Source organism: Podarcis filfolensis, assembly GCF_964270895.1.
Source record: "Podarcis filfolensis genome assembly, chromosome: 4".
Lineage (NCBI taxonomy): Eukaryota > Metazoa > Chordata > Lepidosauria > Squamata > Lacertidae > Podarcis > Podarcis filfolensis.
Genome location: NC_139607.1, coordinates 27355492 through 27371001, shown reverse-complemented (window position 1 = coordinate 27371001; position 15510 = coordinate 27355492). Strand labels below are relative to the sequence as shown.

Genomic DNA, 15510 nt, shown 5'->3' with positions numbered 1-15510 from the left:
ATCAGAAAGTCGGCAGTTCGAATCCCCGCGACGGGGTGCACTCCCGTTGCTCGGTCCCTGCTCCTGCCAACCTAGCAATTTGAAAGCACATCAAAGTGCAAGTAGATAAATAGGTACCGCTCCGGCAGGAAGGTAAACGGCGTTTCCGTGTGCTGCTCTGGTTCGCCAGAAGCGGCTTAGTCATGCTGGCCACATGACCTGGAAGCTGTACGCCAGCTCCCTCAGCCAATAAAGCGAGATGAGCGCCGCAACCCCAGAGTCGGCCATGACTGGACCTAATGGTCAAGGGTCCCTTTACCTTTTAACATAGGCAGGCTAGAAAAAGTCTAGATCATTGAAGTCATTTTTTTGCAATTTTAAAATTGAGACATAATTATGTCTTCTCATCAGTGGAAACGGTAGACGGCTAATAGAGGTATATTAAAAAGAGAAACACCTGGCTCAGGAGAGCACAGCTTTTAAAATAAAAATTAATGGGGAAGTAGCTTGAATTTTAGAGATTGCCCTGACAATACATAAAAAAAGAAATAGGATCTGAGCAAACCCTATAAACGCCTAGGAAAAGATGCCACTGGCAGAACTGTGAGATTTTTTTTTTGTCTAAGAGTTAACGTGAGAGCATGCTGTTTGCCACGGTTGCCAGGGCTACCTGACACATGCACATTCAATGCCTGCAGCAAATTGTGGCTTTGTATGTCAAGGAGCCATTAGGGATCAAACACCACAGACAGAACTTGCATATCACTTTATACACGATGCTTCTGAATGATACAAATGTGATCAAGTAATACATGTACACGTGTCACGCATGTACATTATGGTCTGCCTCGTCTTCTGCTAGCAACAATAGATCAACATCTTCCTAGTTTTGTAAAAAAGAAAAAAGTTAGGAAGCAGTAGATCAACTCCAATGCAAGCTAAATGCTAAATACTGCTGCCATCTAGCAGCTGAACTTAGCCACTGTCCTAGAGGACAGGACAAGCAGAGTGTCATATCCAGGTTATTTTGTTGGGGGCAGAAGTGCTTCTAATTACCTTTAAAGCCCTAAAGGGTTTGGATCCAGAATCAGCTACATCCTTCGCCACTACTCTGCTTTGCTGCCCAAGATGTGGAGAGGCTCATCTCTATGTCTCACCTAAGAAGGAAGATACGTGTCTGTGATAACAATGTCTATGCAGCTCCTCTTTAACCATCCTCTGCTCAATAGTTCAATATTTATTCCAGCAGGTTTTTGCCTGGCCCGGATGATGTTTTTATCTGTTTTTATTCTACCTACCTCTGTTGCATAATATTGTTTGATATTGTTTCATGACACTGTGAGTTTAATTGTTGACAGCTGCCCTGAGTAACAGATATGCACAAGAAGGGCAGGCTAGAAATTATGTTATTTTTTTAAAAAAAAATAACTTTTGTTCTGTCCCTGCATCAACAGTTCGTACTGTACAAAGTGTTACAGATTCCCATCATAAAATGTATTGTGGGATATGGAAAAGATTATTAGACATTACTAACAAAGCTCCAGTCCAGTTAATGCAAAGGAAATACTACTAAATTAACTTATCATGTTTTCACCTAGCAGTGGTTAGTTAGGTCATGGAATACCCAAATTCAATCCATTGAGCTCCCTGAAAGAGAGCTGGCAAATGAAACCACAAAGTGTCATGTAATCCCATCCATGCACACACCCTCCAAGTTTTGCTAATAAGTTACATTTTATGAATTGATCCTCTTGTTTTTGTATTGTAAGCAGCTGTGTTTATGTTTAGAAAAAAACTATTATAGCAAGGCATAAATGCCAAAATAATATTTATCTGTACACATTTTCCTGTCATGGAACATCCAACTTCTGCATACTATAAATACAATATAATTCACTTACATCTGTTCAAATCATAGTAATGGAAAAATCCAGACCTGAATGTTTTTACTTTTCCCAAGGGCACATGTCCTTACATGCTTCTGAAAAGCTAGTCTATGATGAAAACAAAATGCAGATTAGGTGCTATTCTTATATAAAGGATCACATTGACCTTTTGGGGAATTCAAGCTGTGTAAATATGTTGGTACACAGACAATGTTTTCATTTCTCACTTAGCTAAATTACTTTCAGATTCAATTTAATTCTTCTACATCTTGACCACAGTATGCTTGGCATGGGCACCTCCAATTATTTTTATAGTTCTACATGCAAGTTTTATGGCAGGAGACAGCCACAATTTTTTAAGCAAAGCTGAAGAGCAGATGAAACAACTTATTTTCAAATATAGGTGAACGTTTCACCTATAGCTGCTTGTATTGCACCTCTGAAAACCCTGGTTGCAATTTAAGCAACCAGCTTGTCTCTTCTGCAGAGCAAAAAGCTGTAATGAGAGCTTCAAACAAATCTCAGGCTGTCCAAATTCTCCTACTATGTACATACAAATCATGGGATCATGTCCATGCACTGTAAAGATAATCCCCACTTCATGTTGGCACCTTTAAAGCCCTATACGGCCTTGGACCCTCGTACCTACGGGACCGCCTCTCCTGGTATGCCCCACAGAGAAACTTACGGTCTTCAAATAAAAATATCTTGAAGGTCCCAGGCCACAGAGAAGTTAGGCTGGCCTCAACTAGAGCCAGGGCTTTTTCGGCTGTGGCTCCGACCTGGTGGAACACTCTGTCACAAGAGACTAGGGCCCTGCAGGACTTGACATCTTTCCGCAGGGCCTGCAAGACAGAGCTGTTCCGCCAGGCCTTTGGCCAGGGCACAGCCTGACTCCCTCCCTCGGCAATCTTCGCGGAGCTCTGGCCCAATAGTGGCCAGTGGCTTGAATTTAATTAATTTTATAATGAATGATTTTAGAGTGTTGTTTGTGTTGTACTTTTGTATTGTTTTATTGTTGTTAGCCGCCCTGAGCCCAGCTTCGGCTGGGGAGGGCGGGATATAAATAAAATTTATTATTATTATTATTATTAAAAAAAAATTATACCAGTAATATTTAACAATGCTTACATTGGGCTGAATTATATTAATGCCTTTGGAACTTTTCCATTTTATTACACCTTACATGATAAAGCAAGAAGTGTCAACCAGAAGTTACAACAAAAAAGTTTTAATAAAAATGTAAAAATCTATCCAGTGCCATAATACATAGGTTCTTTAAGAGTTACTATGCTCTGCTTATTCAAAAGGTTGAATCAGCAGAACAGTATCTTTGGACTTCATTTCACTTCTGGTAAAATAAAAGGGTGCACACCATGAAGGATGAGATATGACACCTTCACATCTCAAACGACAAAAGGATAGAGCCGCCAGATTTCAATTGCTATGGGTCATGAACACAAGTAGTACTGTTGATTGGGAAAGATTGAGCCAATTTATCTACTAGCTGAATGGCACGGCTGCCACTTCCTACACAATTTTGTTGACATCTAAATCCATTTCTCATGTAGAACAAGCAGATCATGTATGATGTAACCACATGTGGTGTTGAATTTGAATCACAAGAGATTTGTATAGATTACCATTTAATTTTCTTTTAAAAAAAATATTATTTACATTGTAAATGCTATCACTTACCTGCATTAGAGAATGCACAGAAATCTGTACTAATTCCAGTAATAAATATCTGAAGTAATAAAAGCTGATGAAACATTACCTAATACATACAATTTAACAATTTCAATGCAGAGATTATTTTTATTGTTAGAATAGAAAACAATGCTTAAAACACATTCCCCAAATTATAAAGAACAATAATACAAGACAGCATATATATGTCCAATACATCTGACATTACTCCAGCTATTTCACACACATTAATCTCCACTCCAAATAGAGTGAGAGCAGAAGCACAACTACTTAAAAAATCTAAACAAGCAAATTTATTGAGGTGCAAACACTGATTTTTCCTTGCAATACTTATAAAAATGATCACTACTTGTGATTCAAGACAAACTACTATACTATTCCATGCACAATTTAAAACAATTTCAGTTTTGTGATGTTTACACTAAATATTGAGCTATTCAATATATTTCAAATAAAAAACTGGATTTGGAGAGTTAACTGAGTGGGCGAATTGCCGCATTTCTGCTATTCCAGCTCCTTATTTTAGTAATTTAGTAAATCATAGTGAAAACCTATGATGTTGGGAGGGTTTGGAAAGTGCAAGCAAGGTGTAGCTAGCAGAATCTGGACAATTTAAGAACAGAACAAAACATATTAAAATTAAATTTCAAAGTGTTTGTGATCATGTCTCACAAGGTCTAGTGAAACTGAAATATTGCCCCAGTGAGAATATTGCTGATGGCATAACCAAGGCTTTCAAGTTTCAGAAACATGAGAAATGTGTTTACAATTGAGTCTGAATAAGCATACAGTGGTACCTCGAGTTAAGTACCTCATTTGTTCCGGAGGTCCGTTCCTAACCTGAAACTGTTCTTAACCTGAAGCACCACTTTAGCTAATGGGGCCTCCTGCTGCTGCCACGCCGCTGGAGCACGCTTTCTGTTCTCATCCTGAAACAAAGTTCTTAACCCGAGGTACTATTTCTGGGTTAGCGGAGTCTGTAACCTGAAGCCTCTGTAACCTGAAGTACCACTGTACTGTATAAGTTTTTTGTGTATGCTCTAGTTCCGATAAGGACTGAGGGGGGTGTTTGTATATGTGAAACTAAAACTAGTAGTCATTCCGTATCTACACAGTATAATGTAAACAATATAGAAGCAGATGACTTCAGGGTCAGAAGCACGAGGTAATGTTCATGTTCAGTCTTTGGGCCTAGATAAGACTGAAAGGGTTGAGTTTGTTCATTTTTTCTCTCTGCTCTTTGTCCTGCCGCGAAGGGGAGAACCATCTCCAGATGCAGCATGCTAGCAACTGATGCATGGGTTAATGAAGTACAAAATCATTAAGCTGTAAACCAGAAATAAACCTTGCTGCCTGTACCGTGGGTGTGAAGTGAGTTTATTGCATCGGTGATTGACTCCACAAAAGGCTTGACAACGCTGCGCAGAGCGGAGCATGCAGAGGAGCATGCTGGACACCTTGTGAGATGGAAAAGATGCTCACAAATATTCAACAATCACAGGAGTCAGAGGATTCTGCAGCTGTCTCCCTCTTGCAGGCAAAGTCGTCTGTCCTTAGGAGCGCCCTTCTAGCTACCATTGAAAGGACTGCTACTGTTGCAGTGGAGAGGGCAAAAAGGAGCTGTTTGTGGGGGCATGTGGATCAGGGAATCAAAAGCCCACATTCCCTGGATGCATACCCAGGATGTAGGGTGGAGGGAGATGTACACCACCTCTGAGCTCTGCTTCTGTCTCTCACCACCTCCAACCTTCTGCTCTGGGTAGCGAAGTACTGTCAGGGCTCAGAATCTGATAATTCTGTTGCCAGAGAATTTGTAATAACCCATTGACTGCTCTGTCCATGACTTAATCTCCATTTTTTGTTTTAAAAACAGCACTCCATATAATCCAGTACAGACCTATTACTTTGGTAGTTCGGTGTTAACTATTTCTGCAAACTAATGGCTACAATATAGCACAGTTAAGCAAACTAGGGCCCATTCAAATAAATGAATTAAGTGCACTTAATTTTGCATTTAATTGTGGCCATCATGTTTATTGTGACATGCTGATATACTTGCATAAGACAGTTCAACCGCATTACTGACCACAAGCTAACATTTTTGGAGATTCTTCAACTTCCAAACAAATATGATTAAGTCTGTGGTTCAGTAAGTGATTCGATAAGTGATTCGTTCAATGGTTCGGTGCCATCAACTGGCACCTTATTGGCCTCTTCACTCTGAGTAGGTGGCTCAGTTATGGTATCCATCTGTTTTTTATTGGCCTCTTCATTATGACGACTTTGGCAATGGGTTAGATGCTTCTTAAAGCCTCTAGGAAAGTTTGATTCAAAACTGCAACGTGGACATTTAAGCAAACTCTGACCATGAGCAGCAACATGGTTTTTAAGGTGAGATTCCAAGAGAAATGCCTTTCCACATATGTCACACTTGTACGGACTGTGAACATTATGCTTGTTAACCAAATGATGCAAAACAGCACCTTTTTTCATAGCCCGGCAGCAACAAATTTTGCAATAATATTTGCCTTTGCCACGCTTCATATATTTTGCTATTTCTTCTTCCGAGATAAAAGCTTCCTTTTCTTCAGTAAACTGCAGCACACACTGAGGTTGAGTGGGACTAGCTAAATCAATTTTAGTGTCTTTATTGAGGTCAGAAGTTTCTGGATCAAACTGTTCTTGATCACTGTTTGATTCCTGCTCCTTAACTTCAGAGGTATCCATTTCATTATTTCCACTCCCACTGTTATTTAGGTCTATATTTGCAATTTCCTGATTTTCCTTCTTCGGTTTCTTCTTTGGACAAGAAAATAATACTTCTGTAGCTTCCTTGGCTTGTATAAGCTGCTCCTTTGGAGCTAACAGACTACTGAATGGATTCTCACCTTCTGGCTGCTCAGTGAAGAAATCTTTACCAGATTCGGAATGTACCTGCAAGTCTGAAAAAATGGGTGCAGCAGACTGACCGAAGTCAGAGACAGCAGTTTTGTGAACTTCTCTGCCTGCTGCTTCCAGTGGTCTGTGGACATCAGAACCAAAGTTCTGCTTTGGATCAGAAGACATAGGAGTAGGTTTTTGGAGCTCAAGTGAAAGAGAACCTTTTGAAGGCTCAGCAAAGAAACCTTGCCGTTGTTTCTCAGGGGAACCAGGAAGTGCCTTCTGTGGGTCAGCGAAGCTTGCATGTTTCTGAATTTCAGGAGAAACTGAAGAAGCCTTCAGCACTTCATGAGTAAGAACAGGTGGTTTCTGAGGTTCTCCAAAGGGAACATGCTCTGCAACTTCAGGAGAAACTGCAACATGTTTCTGGGGCTCTTGGAAGAAGGCATGCTTTTGGGCCTCAGGTGAAACAGGAGGTGGTCTGTGAGGTTCAGAAAACAGGGCATGTTTCTGGACTTCAGGAAAAGACATGTGAGTTTCATGGAAGAATGGACGTTTTTGTACATCAGCAGAAGTAGGAGGAGGAACAGATTTCTTAGACTCTGGAAAAAGTGCCCGTTTTCGGGGTTCGGAAAACAAAGCACGTTTTTGGAACTCAGAAGAAACAAAAGGAGCAGGCTTCTGAGTGTCTGAAAAGAAAGGAGACTTCCGAGAGTCAGAAGGGAATTTCCAAGGGTCAGGAGACACAGGAGCTGGCTTACGTTGTTCAGGAAAGAATGAAGGTTTCCAAAGATCAGGTGACATTGGGGGACCAGACTTTCTAAGCTCTGTTGGCATGGGATGTGCAGAGGGTGGTACTGCTGGTGATGACCTCCATGTGTCAGGAGACAAGACAGGTTTCCAGCCTTCAGGATAAACAGAAGAAATGGGTTTCCAGGGCTCTGAGGAAACAAGACTAGATTTCTGAGACTCAGGCAAGGAGGTAGATTTCCAAGGCTCTGGCACAAACTTCTGAGGCTCTGGGGACATCATAGAACCTGGTCTTCGAGGTTCTGAGGCAGGCCTCCTAGACTCCATTGACATAGAAGTGGGAGGTTTCGGGGACCAAGGTGACACACTAATAGAAGACTTCTGTTGTTCGTGGGAAATATTAGGAGCAGGCCTCCAGGGCTCTGGAGCAATACTAGGAGCAGACCTCCAGTGATCTGGTATTGGTGGTTCAGGTTTTCTTAGTTCAGGGGAAAGCGCTGAAGCAGGCCTCCGCATCGGAGGAATATGCCTGCGAGTTTCTGAGGATATAGCCGATGTAGATTTCTTTAGCTCAGGAGACACAGCTGGAGAGTGCCTGCGGGGCTCAGGAGACACTGCTGGAGAGTGCCTGCGAGGTTCAGGAGACACAGCTGGAGAGTGCCTGCGAGGTTCAGGAGACACAGCCGGGGAATGCCTGCGAGGCTCGGGAGACACAGCCGGAGCAAATTTCTGTGGTTCAGATGCAGCCACATGTGGAGATGCAGGCACAGCAGACTTCTGAGGTTCTGGGGATACAGGTTGTAGCGGTTTTTGTGGTTCTAGAGAAACAAGTGGTGCAGGCTTCTCTGACTCTGAGATAGATACATGCAGTTCTGGGTGTACATTAGAGAAGGGTTTTTGTGGCTCAACATATGTGACTGTGCCAGGTTTCTGTGGCTCAGGGGAGATAGCAGATACAGGTTTTGATACATCTGAGGACTCCACTGGAGTGGGTTTCAGGGGCTCTGGAGCCACAAAAGGGACTGGTTTCGATGGCTCTGATGACACCACTGGAATAGGTTTTGGCAGCTCTGATGATGCAACAGAGATGGGTTTCTGTGGCTCTGCGGATGCAACTGGAGCAACCTTTGGTTGCTCCATGGATACAACTGAGATGGACTTTGGTATCTTGGAAGGTAACCCAACGTCAGCCTTGAGGGCTTCAGAGGGAGCCAGCTTCTGAGATTCGGGAGAAACAGTGGGTTTCAGTGACTCAGGAGGCGGAGAAGACTTCTGAGGTTCCACAAACAGAGGTTTCTTTACAGTTTCTGCACCTGTTGCTAACAAATCTTTTTGCTCTTCTTTCCATTTGTCAGGCATTGCATGGTGTGCTGTGATGTGATAATAAACATTGCAATACATTTTGCTGGTAAAAAAACATTTGTGGCAGTGGAATAACTTTGCACTTTTCTGGTAAAATATAAGTTTCCCCAGTCCTGCAGCATCCATTTCATCACAAAACTCGGGGTGGATAGTACCCATATGAATCTGTATGTTTTCATAGTCAGACCCTCTGAAACTGCAGTGATCACATTCCAAGCGCTCTGTTGTTTTACGCAGGATCTTCAACATGTCCATTTTTCTATTGTCAACTTGCATAACACTACACATGTTTCAGACTGTAAGCTCCAGTATTCCTGAAATAAAAGTTAAAAAGTTAGCACATAACATACAGAAAAGTTTGTTCTTATTAAAGTAAAATTAACTAAATGAACACTCAGCTGAATAATTATATCTCCTAAGAAAAATCAAATCATCTAATCTTGTTAAGCTGTATATCACAATCTTCCACTTCGGAGGGAAATCACCCTATGTACAAATACTTCTGAATATAAATCTCTTCATTGTTTACAAAACCATCAGCACTTGCTGATGGCAATTTAATCTGTTTACCAATTCCAGATGGTTCTTTCTGTTGCAGAAAGCCTAACAAAGCACACAATCTGCAGAGAATATCCTGCTAGTTCCAGACCCTTTTATTTAAATCCTACAGGCAAATTCCAATGGAATGGAGCTAGCAAATATATGGGTTGTGAATTTGGCCTGAAGTGAGCTGATCTTCCTGATTTCACTATTAAATTATGCTGTATTCTTCCTCATTCTGTATACCAACTAAACCAGTCAAAACCCACAAGGGTCATTACATAGTAATGTAGACCACAGTTGTAAGGTATGGAAAAATAATTTTTATTATGAATATTTTGCTATGTGCCAGTAACATTCACTCTTAAAAGGGTTAAACTTATAGCTCTTTGCAGGTGTTACTATCTCCCATGTACAGCAACACGGAAGCAAGGAAATGAGCCACACAGATAAGTCCCACTCCCAATGCCACACACTCCATCCAGTGATTCCCCAAAAACTTATGCATATAGCATAGACAGCTGCGGTGGAGGGGTCTTAGTCACAGCTAGAGCAAGGCAAACCATAAGCCCAGGTTCAGATGCAATGCTATGTCAAAGAATGAATTTGTTCTGGAGGTAGCATGGAGGCAGGAGGAGCACAGTGACTGCAATCTCCCCCCTAGGAACCTGCATATTTTTTCATTCATGCTAAGCCATGGGGTCACAGTAACCTTCATTCAGTATTTCATCAAAAATAAAAACTAACCAAAACTTTTGATTTCCATGTTCACTGCTACATGGGACACCCCAGGATGCAACCTTAATGCCATTTCTCAAGGTACCATATACTGCACAGAGTATTTAGAATATTGAAATATTTGACACTGAAACTATTAGCAATGTAGAAGCACGCTGACTCCATATCTTTCCGGAAGCTAGTACAGTGGTACCTTGGGTTAAGTACTTAATTTGTTCCAGAGGTCTGTTCTTAACCTGAAGCACCACTTTAGCTAATGGGGCCTCCCACTGCTGTCTGTTCTCATCCTGAATCACAATTTCTGTTCTCATCCTGAAGCAAAGTTCTTAACCCGAGGTACTATTTCTGGGTTAACGGAGTCTGTAACCTGAAGCGTATGTAACCCGAGGTACCACTGTATAGTGTAGCAGGAAAATAATCTGTGAAATAGAAGCCTCCAGTTAAAATCTCAAATAAGCCCAAACTCGCTGGGTATTTTTTATTTCTCAGCCCACCATCTGCAAATGGGGATACGTGAGAACATAAGAGGAGCCCACTGGATCAGGCCATTGACACATCTAGTTCAGCATCCTGTTCTCACAGTGGCCAACCAGATGCCTGTGGGAAACCCCAAAGCAGGACCCAAGCACAAGAGCACTCTCTCCTTATGCCAGTTCCAACAATGGGTATTCAGAAGAATTATTGCCTCTGACTGTGGAAGCAGAGCACAGCCATCATGGCTAGTAGCCATTGATCCTCTTTTAAAGCCATAGCACTGGCTTGCCTCACAGGATTGTTAAGGACTACTGAGATAACGCATCTGAAGCACACTGAACACTAAGGGGAAATGATGCATAAATACAAACTATTAAATATTTAAATATAAAATACTGTTTTCTTGATGACAGATAGGTGTGAAGCCACAATTGAGTTTTCTTAAGACTGGCAGGTGCATACACTGCAAACATATTTATTAGTGAGGACCACAGTTCACAATATATCTCTTCTCCTGGAGATTCTGTACACATCACTGCTTACCTACAGATATGACCCTTAGGAAATTGAGACTTGCTTTAGAAAGAAGTGCAAAGTATATCACGCTTGGGTGACCTCTGGAAGTTATTCTACTGGTAGTTATTTTTACCAGTGCCTTGGTTTATTTTTAATTACAGAATTTTATTTTGATTGTTTTTATGACTGTCACTAGCCACTTAAACATTTGGAGAGGCAGCATATAAAATGTTAAACAAGTCGAATACTACAAGGTGCTAGACTGAATTTTCTATCCTACAAGCTTTATTATTACATTATTAAAGTTAATAATAATGTTTTGATGTTGGGCTTTAAAGTATCTTTATGTCTCAGCACAGGTTGGTCTCTTGAAATGAACTTCCACAGCTGAGAATAGAACAACCAAATAAAAAGACCCCATATTGAAAGATCTAGTTTCACAGAGTTGGGTTCTAATAAACATAATGTCACTCAAAACCAAGAATCTGAACCCCTTTATAAAATGTATATTAGGGATTCTGACCCTATAATTTTATATTAGAAACATGTCTTAGGAAAAATTAAAGGTTAAGTCTCAGAATCAGTCCAAGTCCCAGAATCATAAAGTGAAATGATTGTACTATTTGCTTTAAATAAACAGTAGTATTTATTACAATGTTTTTAAATATTTATTTTTATTATGTATTTTGAGTTTTTATATTGTGATTTTATGTTGTAGCTGCCCTGAGACCTGTGGGTATAGGGTGGTATGCAAATTTAATTAATAATAATAATATGAAATACTAACATTAATATAATGTTCCTCCTGTGGCACAATGGGTCAGTGCATTTGGCTGTTAACCAGAAGGTTGGTGGTTCGTGCTCACCCAGGGACAGCTGTGGGCAGGATTGCTGCAGGGGGCTGGACTAGATGACCCTTGGGGTACCTCCCAACTCTACAATTCTATGATCTGTGTCTGATTGCCCATAGCAGTACTAGTACTTCATGATACATCAGGAAAATAAAAATGGTTTGGGAAGTTACGGTTAAAAACAAAGCACATGTAACAACTAAACATAAGATCTTGTACTAACTGACTGGGATGAAATCTCCCCTCATCTAAGAACACCACATATTTACTATAAGAATCAGGGCACCACACTAGGAATATTTAATAGGATTAGATGAATGGTATGCCAAATGGTAGCCTAGTACATGCTGTCATTACTGAATGCACCAAAGCCAACCCCTTTCAAGAGTCACCTCATGCTGAAAAATGAATTCTACTCTTCCTACCCTACCCTCTATTCCACCATTCTCTCTGCCTAATTTCCAGCGTTCCTGGTCCTGGTTTCAGAACATCACATCTCCACAGGCAAACATGTCACATCAGAAATCACAATGCAACTTATGAACTTTCTTTTTAAAGTTTTGATGGGGCTACTTGTATCTGTCCTCAACAGATGAACAAGCATCAGCCAAACCATTCAGTGTATACAAACTATCTGTTTGGTTATTTGTTGAATTAACTGCTTCCAGCCTTTGGAAACAGCAAACAGAACCACCTTAATAAAATGGCAGTACAGTTGTACCTTGGGTTAAGAACTTAATTCGTTCTGGAGGTCCGTTCTTAACCTGAAACTGTTCTTAACCTGAGGTATCACTTTAGCTAACGGGACCTCCCGCTGCCGCTACGCCGCCACAGCACGATTTCTGTTCTCATCCTGAAGCAAAGTTCTTAACCTGAGGTACTATTTCTGGGTTAGTGGAGTCTGTAACCTGAAGCGTCTGTAACCCAAGGTAAGGTAAAGGTAAAGGGACCCCTGACCATTAAGTCCAGTCGTGGCCAACTCTGGGGTTATGGCGCTCATCTCGCTTTGCTGGGCGAGGGAGCCGGTGTACAGCTTCCGGGTCATGTGGCCAGCATTTATCTACTTGCAATTTGACGTGCTTCGAACTGCTAGGTTGGCAGGAGCAGGGACCGAGCAATGGGAGCTCACCCCATCGCGGGGATTTGAACCGCCGACCTTCTGATCAGCAAGTCCTAGGCTCTGGGGTTTAACCCACAGCACCACCCGCGTCCCCGTAACCCGAGGTTGTTGCTGTTGTTTAGTCGTTTAGTAGTGTCTGACTCTTCGTGACCCCATGGACCAGAGCACACCAGGCACTCCTATCTTCCACTACCTCCCGCAGTTTGGTCAGACTCATGTTTGTAGCTTCGAGAACACTGTCCAGCCATCTCGTTCTCTGTCGTCCCCTTCTCCTTGTGCCCTCCATCTTTCCCAGCATCAGGGTCTTTTCCAGGGAGTCTTCTCTTCTCATGAGGTGGCCAAAGTATTGGAGCCTCAGCTTCACGATCTGTCCGTCCAGTGAGCACTCAGGGCTGATTTCCTTAAGAATGGATACGTTTGATCTTCTTGCGGTCCATGGGACTCTCAAGAGTCTCCTCCAGCACCATAATTCAAAAGCATCAATTCTTCGGCGATCAGCCTTCTTTATGGTCCAGCTCTCACTTCCATACATCACTACTTGGAAAACCATGGCTTTAACTACACGGACCTTTGTTGGTAAGGTGATGTCTCTGCTTTTAATGATCCTGTCTAGGTTTGCCATCGCCTTTCTCCCAAGGAGCAGGCAGTGGCGTAGCGTGGGTTGTCAGCACCCGGGGCAAGGCAAGTAATTTGCGCCCCCTAACCCGTGGATTTGCGCCCCCTAACCCTAACCCCCAGATGTTGCGCCCGGTGCGGCTGGCCCCCCTGCACCCCCCACACTACGCCACTGGGAGCAGGCGTCTTTTAATTTCGTGACTGCTGTCACCATCTGCAGTGATCGTGGAGCCCAAGAAAGTAAAATCTCTCACTGCCTCCATTTCTTCCCCTTCTATTTGCCAGGAGGTGATGGGACCAGTGGCCATGATCTTAGTTTTTTTTGATGTTGAGCTTCAGACCATATTTTGCGCTCTGCTCTTTCACCCTCATTAAAAGGTTCTTTAATTCCTCCTCACTTTCTGCCATCAGTAACCCGAGGTACCACTGTATAATATGCTTTCCATGAGACTATTTAAGCAATGGTATTTGCACCAACAGAATACAGTAGTACCTTGGGTTACATACGCTTCAGGTTACATAGGCTTCAGGTTACAGACTCCGCTAACCCAGAAATAGTGCTTCAGGTTAAGAACTTTGCTTCAGGATGAGAACAGAAATCGGGCTCCAGCGGTGCAGCAGAAGCGGGAGGCCTCATTAGCTAAAGTGATGCTTCAGGTTAAGAACAGTTTCAGGTTAAGTACGGACCTCCAGAACGAATTAAGTACTTAACCTGAGGTACCATTGTAAAACATGTCTTGAAATGTGCATCCCACTGCTGCAGTTAGGCAAAAAAAATCCAAGTCGATGTTGGCTTTACACCAAGGTTGGGGTGGGTACCTGTGGCTCTCCTGATGCAGGTGGTCCCCAACACCTAATGGGGCCCGTTAACCCCTAGGCAGGAATTACTCCTAATCCCAAATAACTGAGCCTCATAGTCCAGCCTTTAGGAAACAGCAACGATACTGTGATACTGCGCATAAACGTTGAGAGCTTAGGGCCGACGGCAAGCACAGTTGAACACGGGCGCGGCGGGGGGGGAGAGAAATCGTTTGATCGTGTGCACGTACAAGTCTGCCAGCAACAAGCGGTTTGCAATGAGGGGGAGGTATCAGCGGGGTAGGGAGAGAGCCGACAGACAAGAGGAGCTGTGCGCGCGCGCAGAGAACGGGGGAAGGGAACCGAGCGCGCGCAAAACGCTATGTGAACGGAAAGGGGGAGGGGACAAAAGGCTACTGTGGTGCGTTAAAAAAAAAAAAAAGGGCGGGGAGGCGAGCCGAGCTTTTCACACATGAGGTGAAAAGACGTCCCTGTCCGTTACCCTATTAAACTGGGCGGTCGAGGTGGGGGAGGAGGAGAAGGAAGCGGGGGGGGCTGAAGAAACGGCAAAGTACCTACCCGGGAGAAAACAACGGCGACGGAGAGAGAGGCACTACAATGGCGGCTGCTCTCACAAGCCGGAGAGACGCCGGAGACTGTGGCGCTCGCGGGAGCGGGGGGGGGGGGAGGCGTCGGCGGCTGAAGGCGCCAGGCGACGGTACTGAGGCGGAGCGGTGGGTAGGCCGCGCGGCCACACAGGCGCCCTCTCATTGGCTCGCGCCGTCCAGCCGCTGCCCAACTGCTACTTGAGTTCGCCCCGTCCCGCCCCCCGCCCCGCTGTAGAATTCGGCGCAGGCGCGTGGCAGCGAGGAACGTAGTTGGAATGACGCTCTTGAGGAGGAAAGAGACTGCTGGAGGCGCCATGATGCCTCCATCTTCCCACGCTTCCCGTGAGGAGGAGATGGGAGTTGGGACTCCTCCGTCGTGGTGTTTACCTGACAGAGATTGCATGCTGCTTAGTTCTCGTGACTAGGTAGCCATCCTACAAGTTGGGGGCTCACGTGATTGGAATTAATAATTATAATATTAATTAATAATAATAATTACATTACATTACATTATATTATATTATATTATATTATATTATATTATATTATATTATATTATATTATATTATATTATATCATATCATATCATATTATATTTTTCCTGGCATTTGTGTGTTGGTTTGTATGAATAATGATAGAAAAGCAGAAGGTTGGCTCCTGGTTCTTTGATGTGTTATTTTTCA

The 15510-nt window shown here is 42.9% G+C and overlaps 1 protein-coding gene and 1 long non-coding RNA gene across 2 annotated transcripts; both read right to left on the bottom strand.

Annotated features, from left to right (window-relative positions):
* Window positions 1-320: 320 nt before the first annotated feature.
* LOC310761311 lies at window positions 321-2470 on the bottom strand. Its single transcript, XR_014547368.1, has 3 exons — window positions 1916-2470; window positions 1036-1136; window positions 321-862 (listed from the first exon to the last, which is right to left on the bottom strand). It is a non-coding gene; the product is annotated as an uncharacterized lncRNA (long non-coding RNA).
* A 1193-nt stretch (window positions 2471-3663) lies between these two features.
* CHAMP1 (chromosome alignment maintaining phosphoprotein 1) lies at window positions 3664-15044 on the bottom strand. The gene is made up of 2 exons (XM_083610558.1): window positions 14799-15044; window positions 3664-8881 (listed from the first exon to the last, which is right to left on the bottom strand). Exon 2 carries the CDS (start codon window positions 8853-8855, stop codon window positions 5709-5711), a length of 3147 nt encoding a protein of 1048 aa, XP_083466684.1. The 5' UTR covers window positions 8856-8881; window positions 14799-15044; the 3' UTR covers window positions 3664-5708.
* Window positions 15045-15510: the final 466 nt, after the last annotated feature.

What these genes read in the sequence shown, in the direction of transcription:
- CHAMP1 (XM_083610558.1), bottom strand. Translation starts at nt 8,855, where the DNA reads ATGTGTAGTGTTATGCAAGTTGACAATAGAAAAATGGACATGTTGAAG.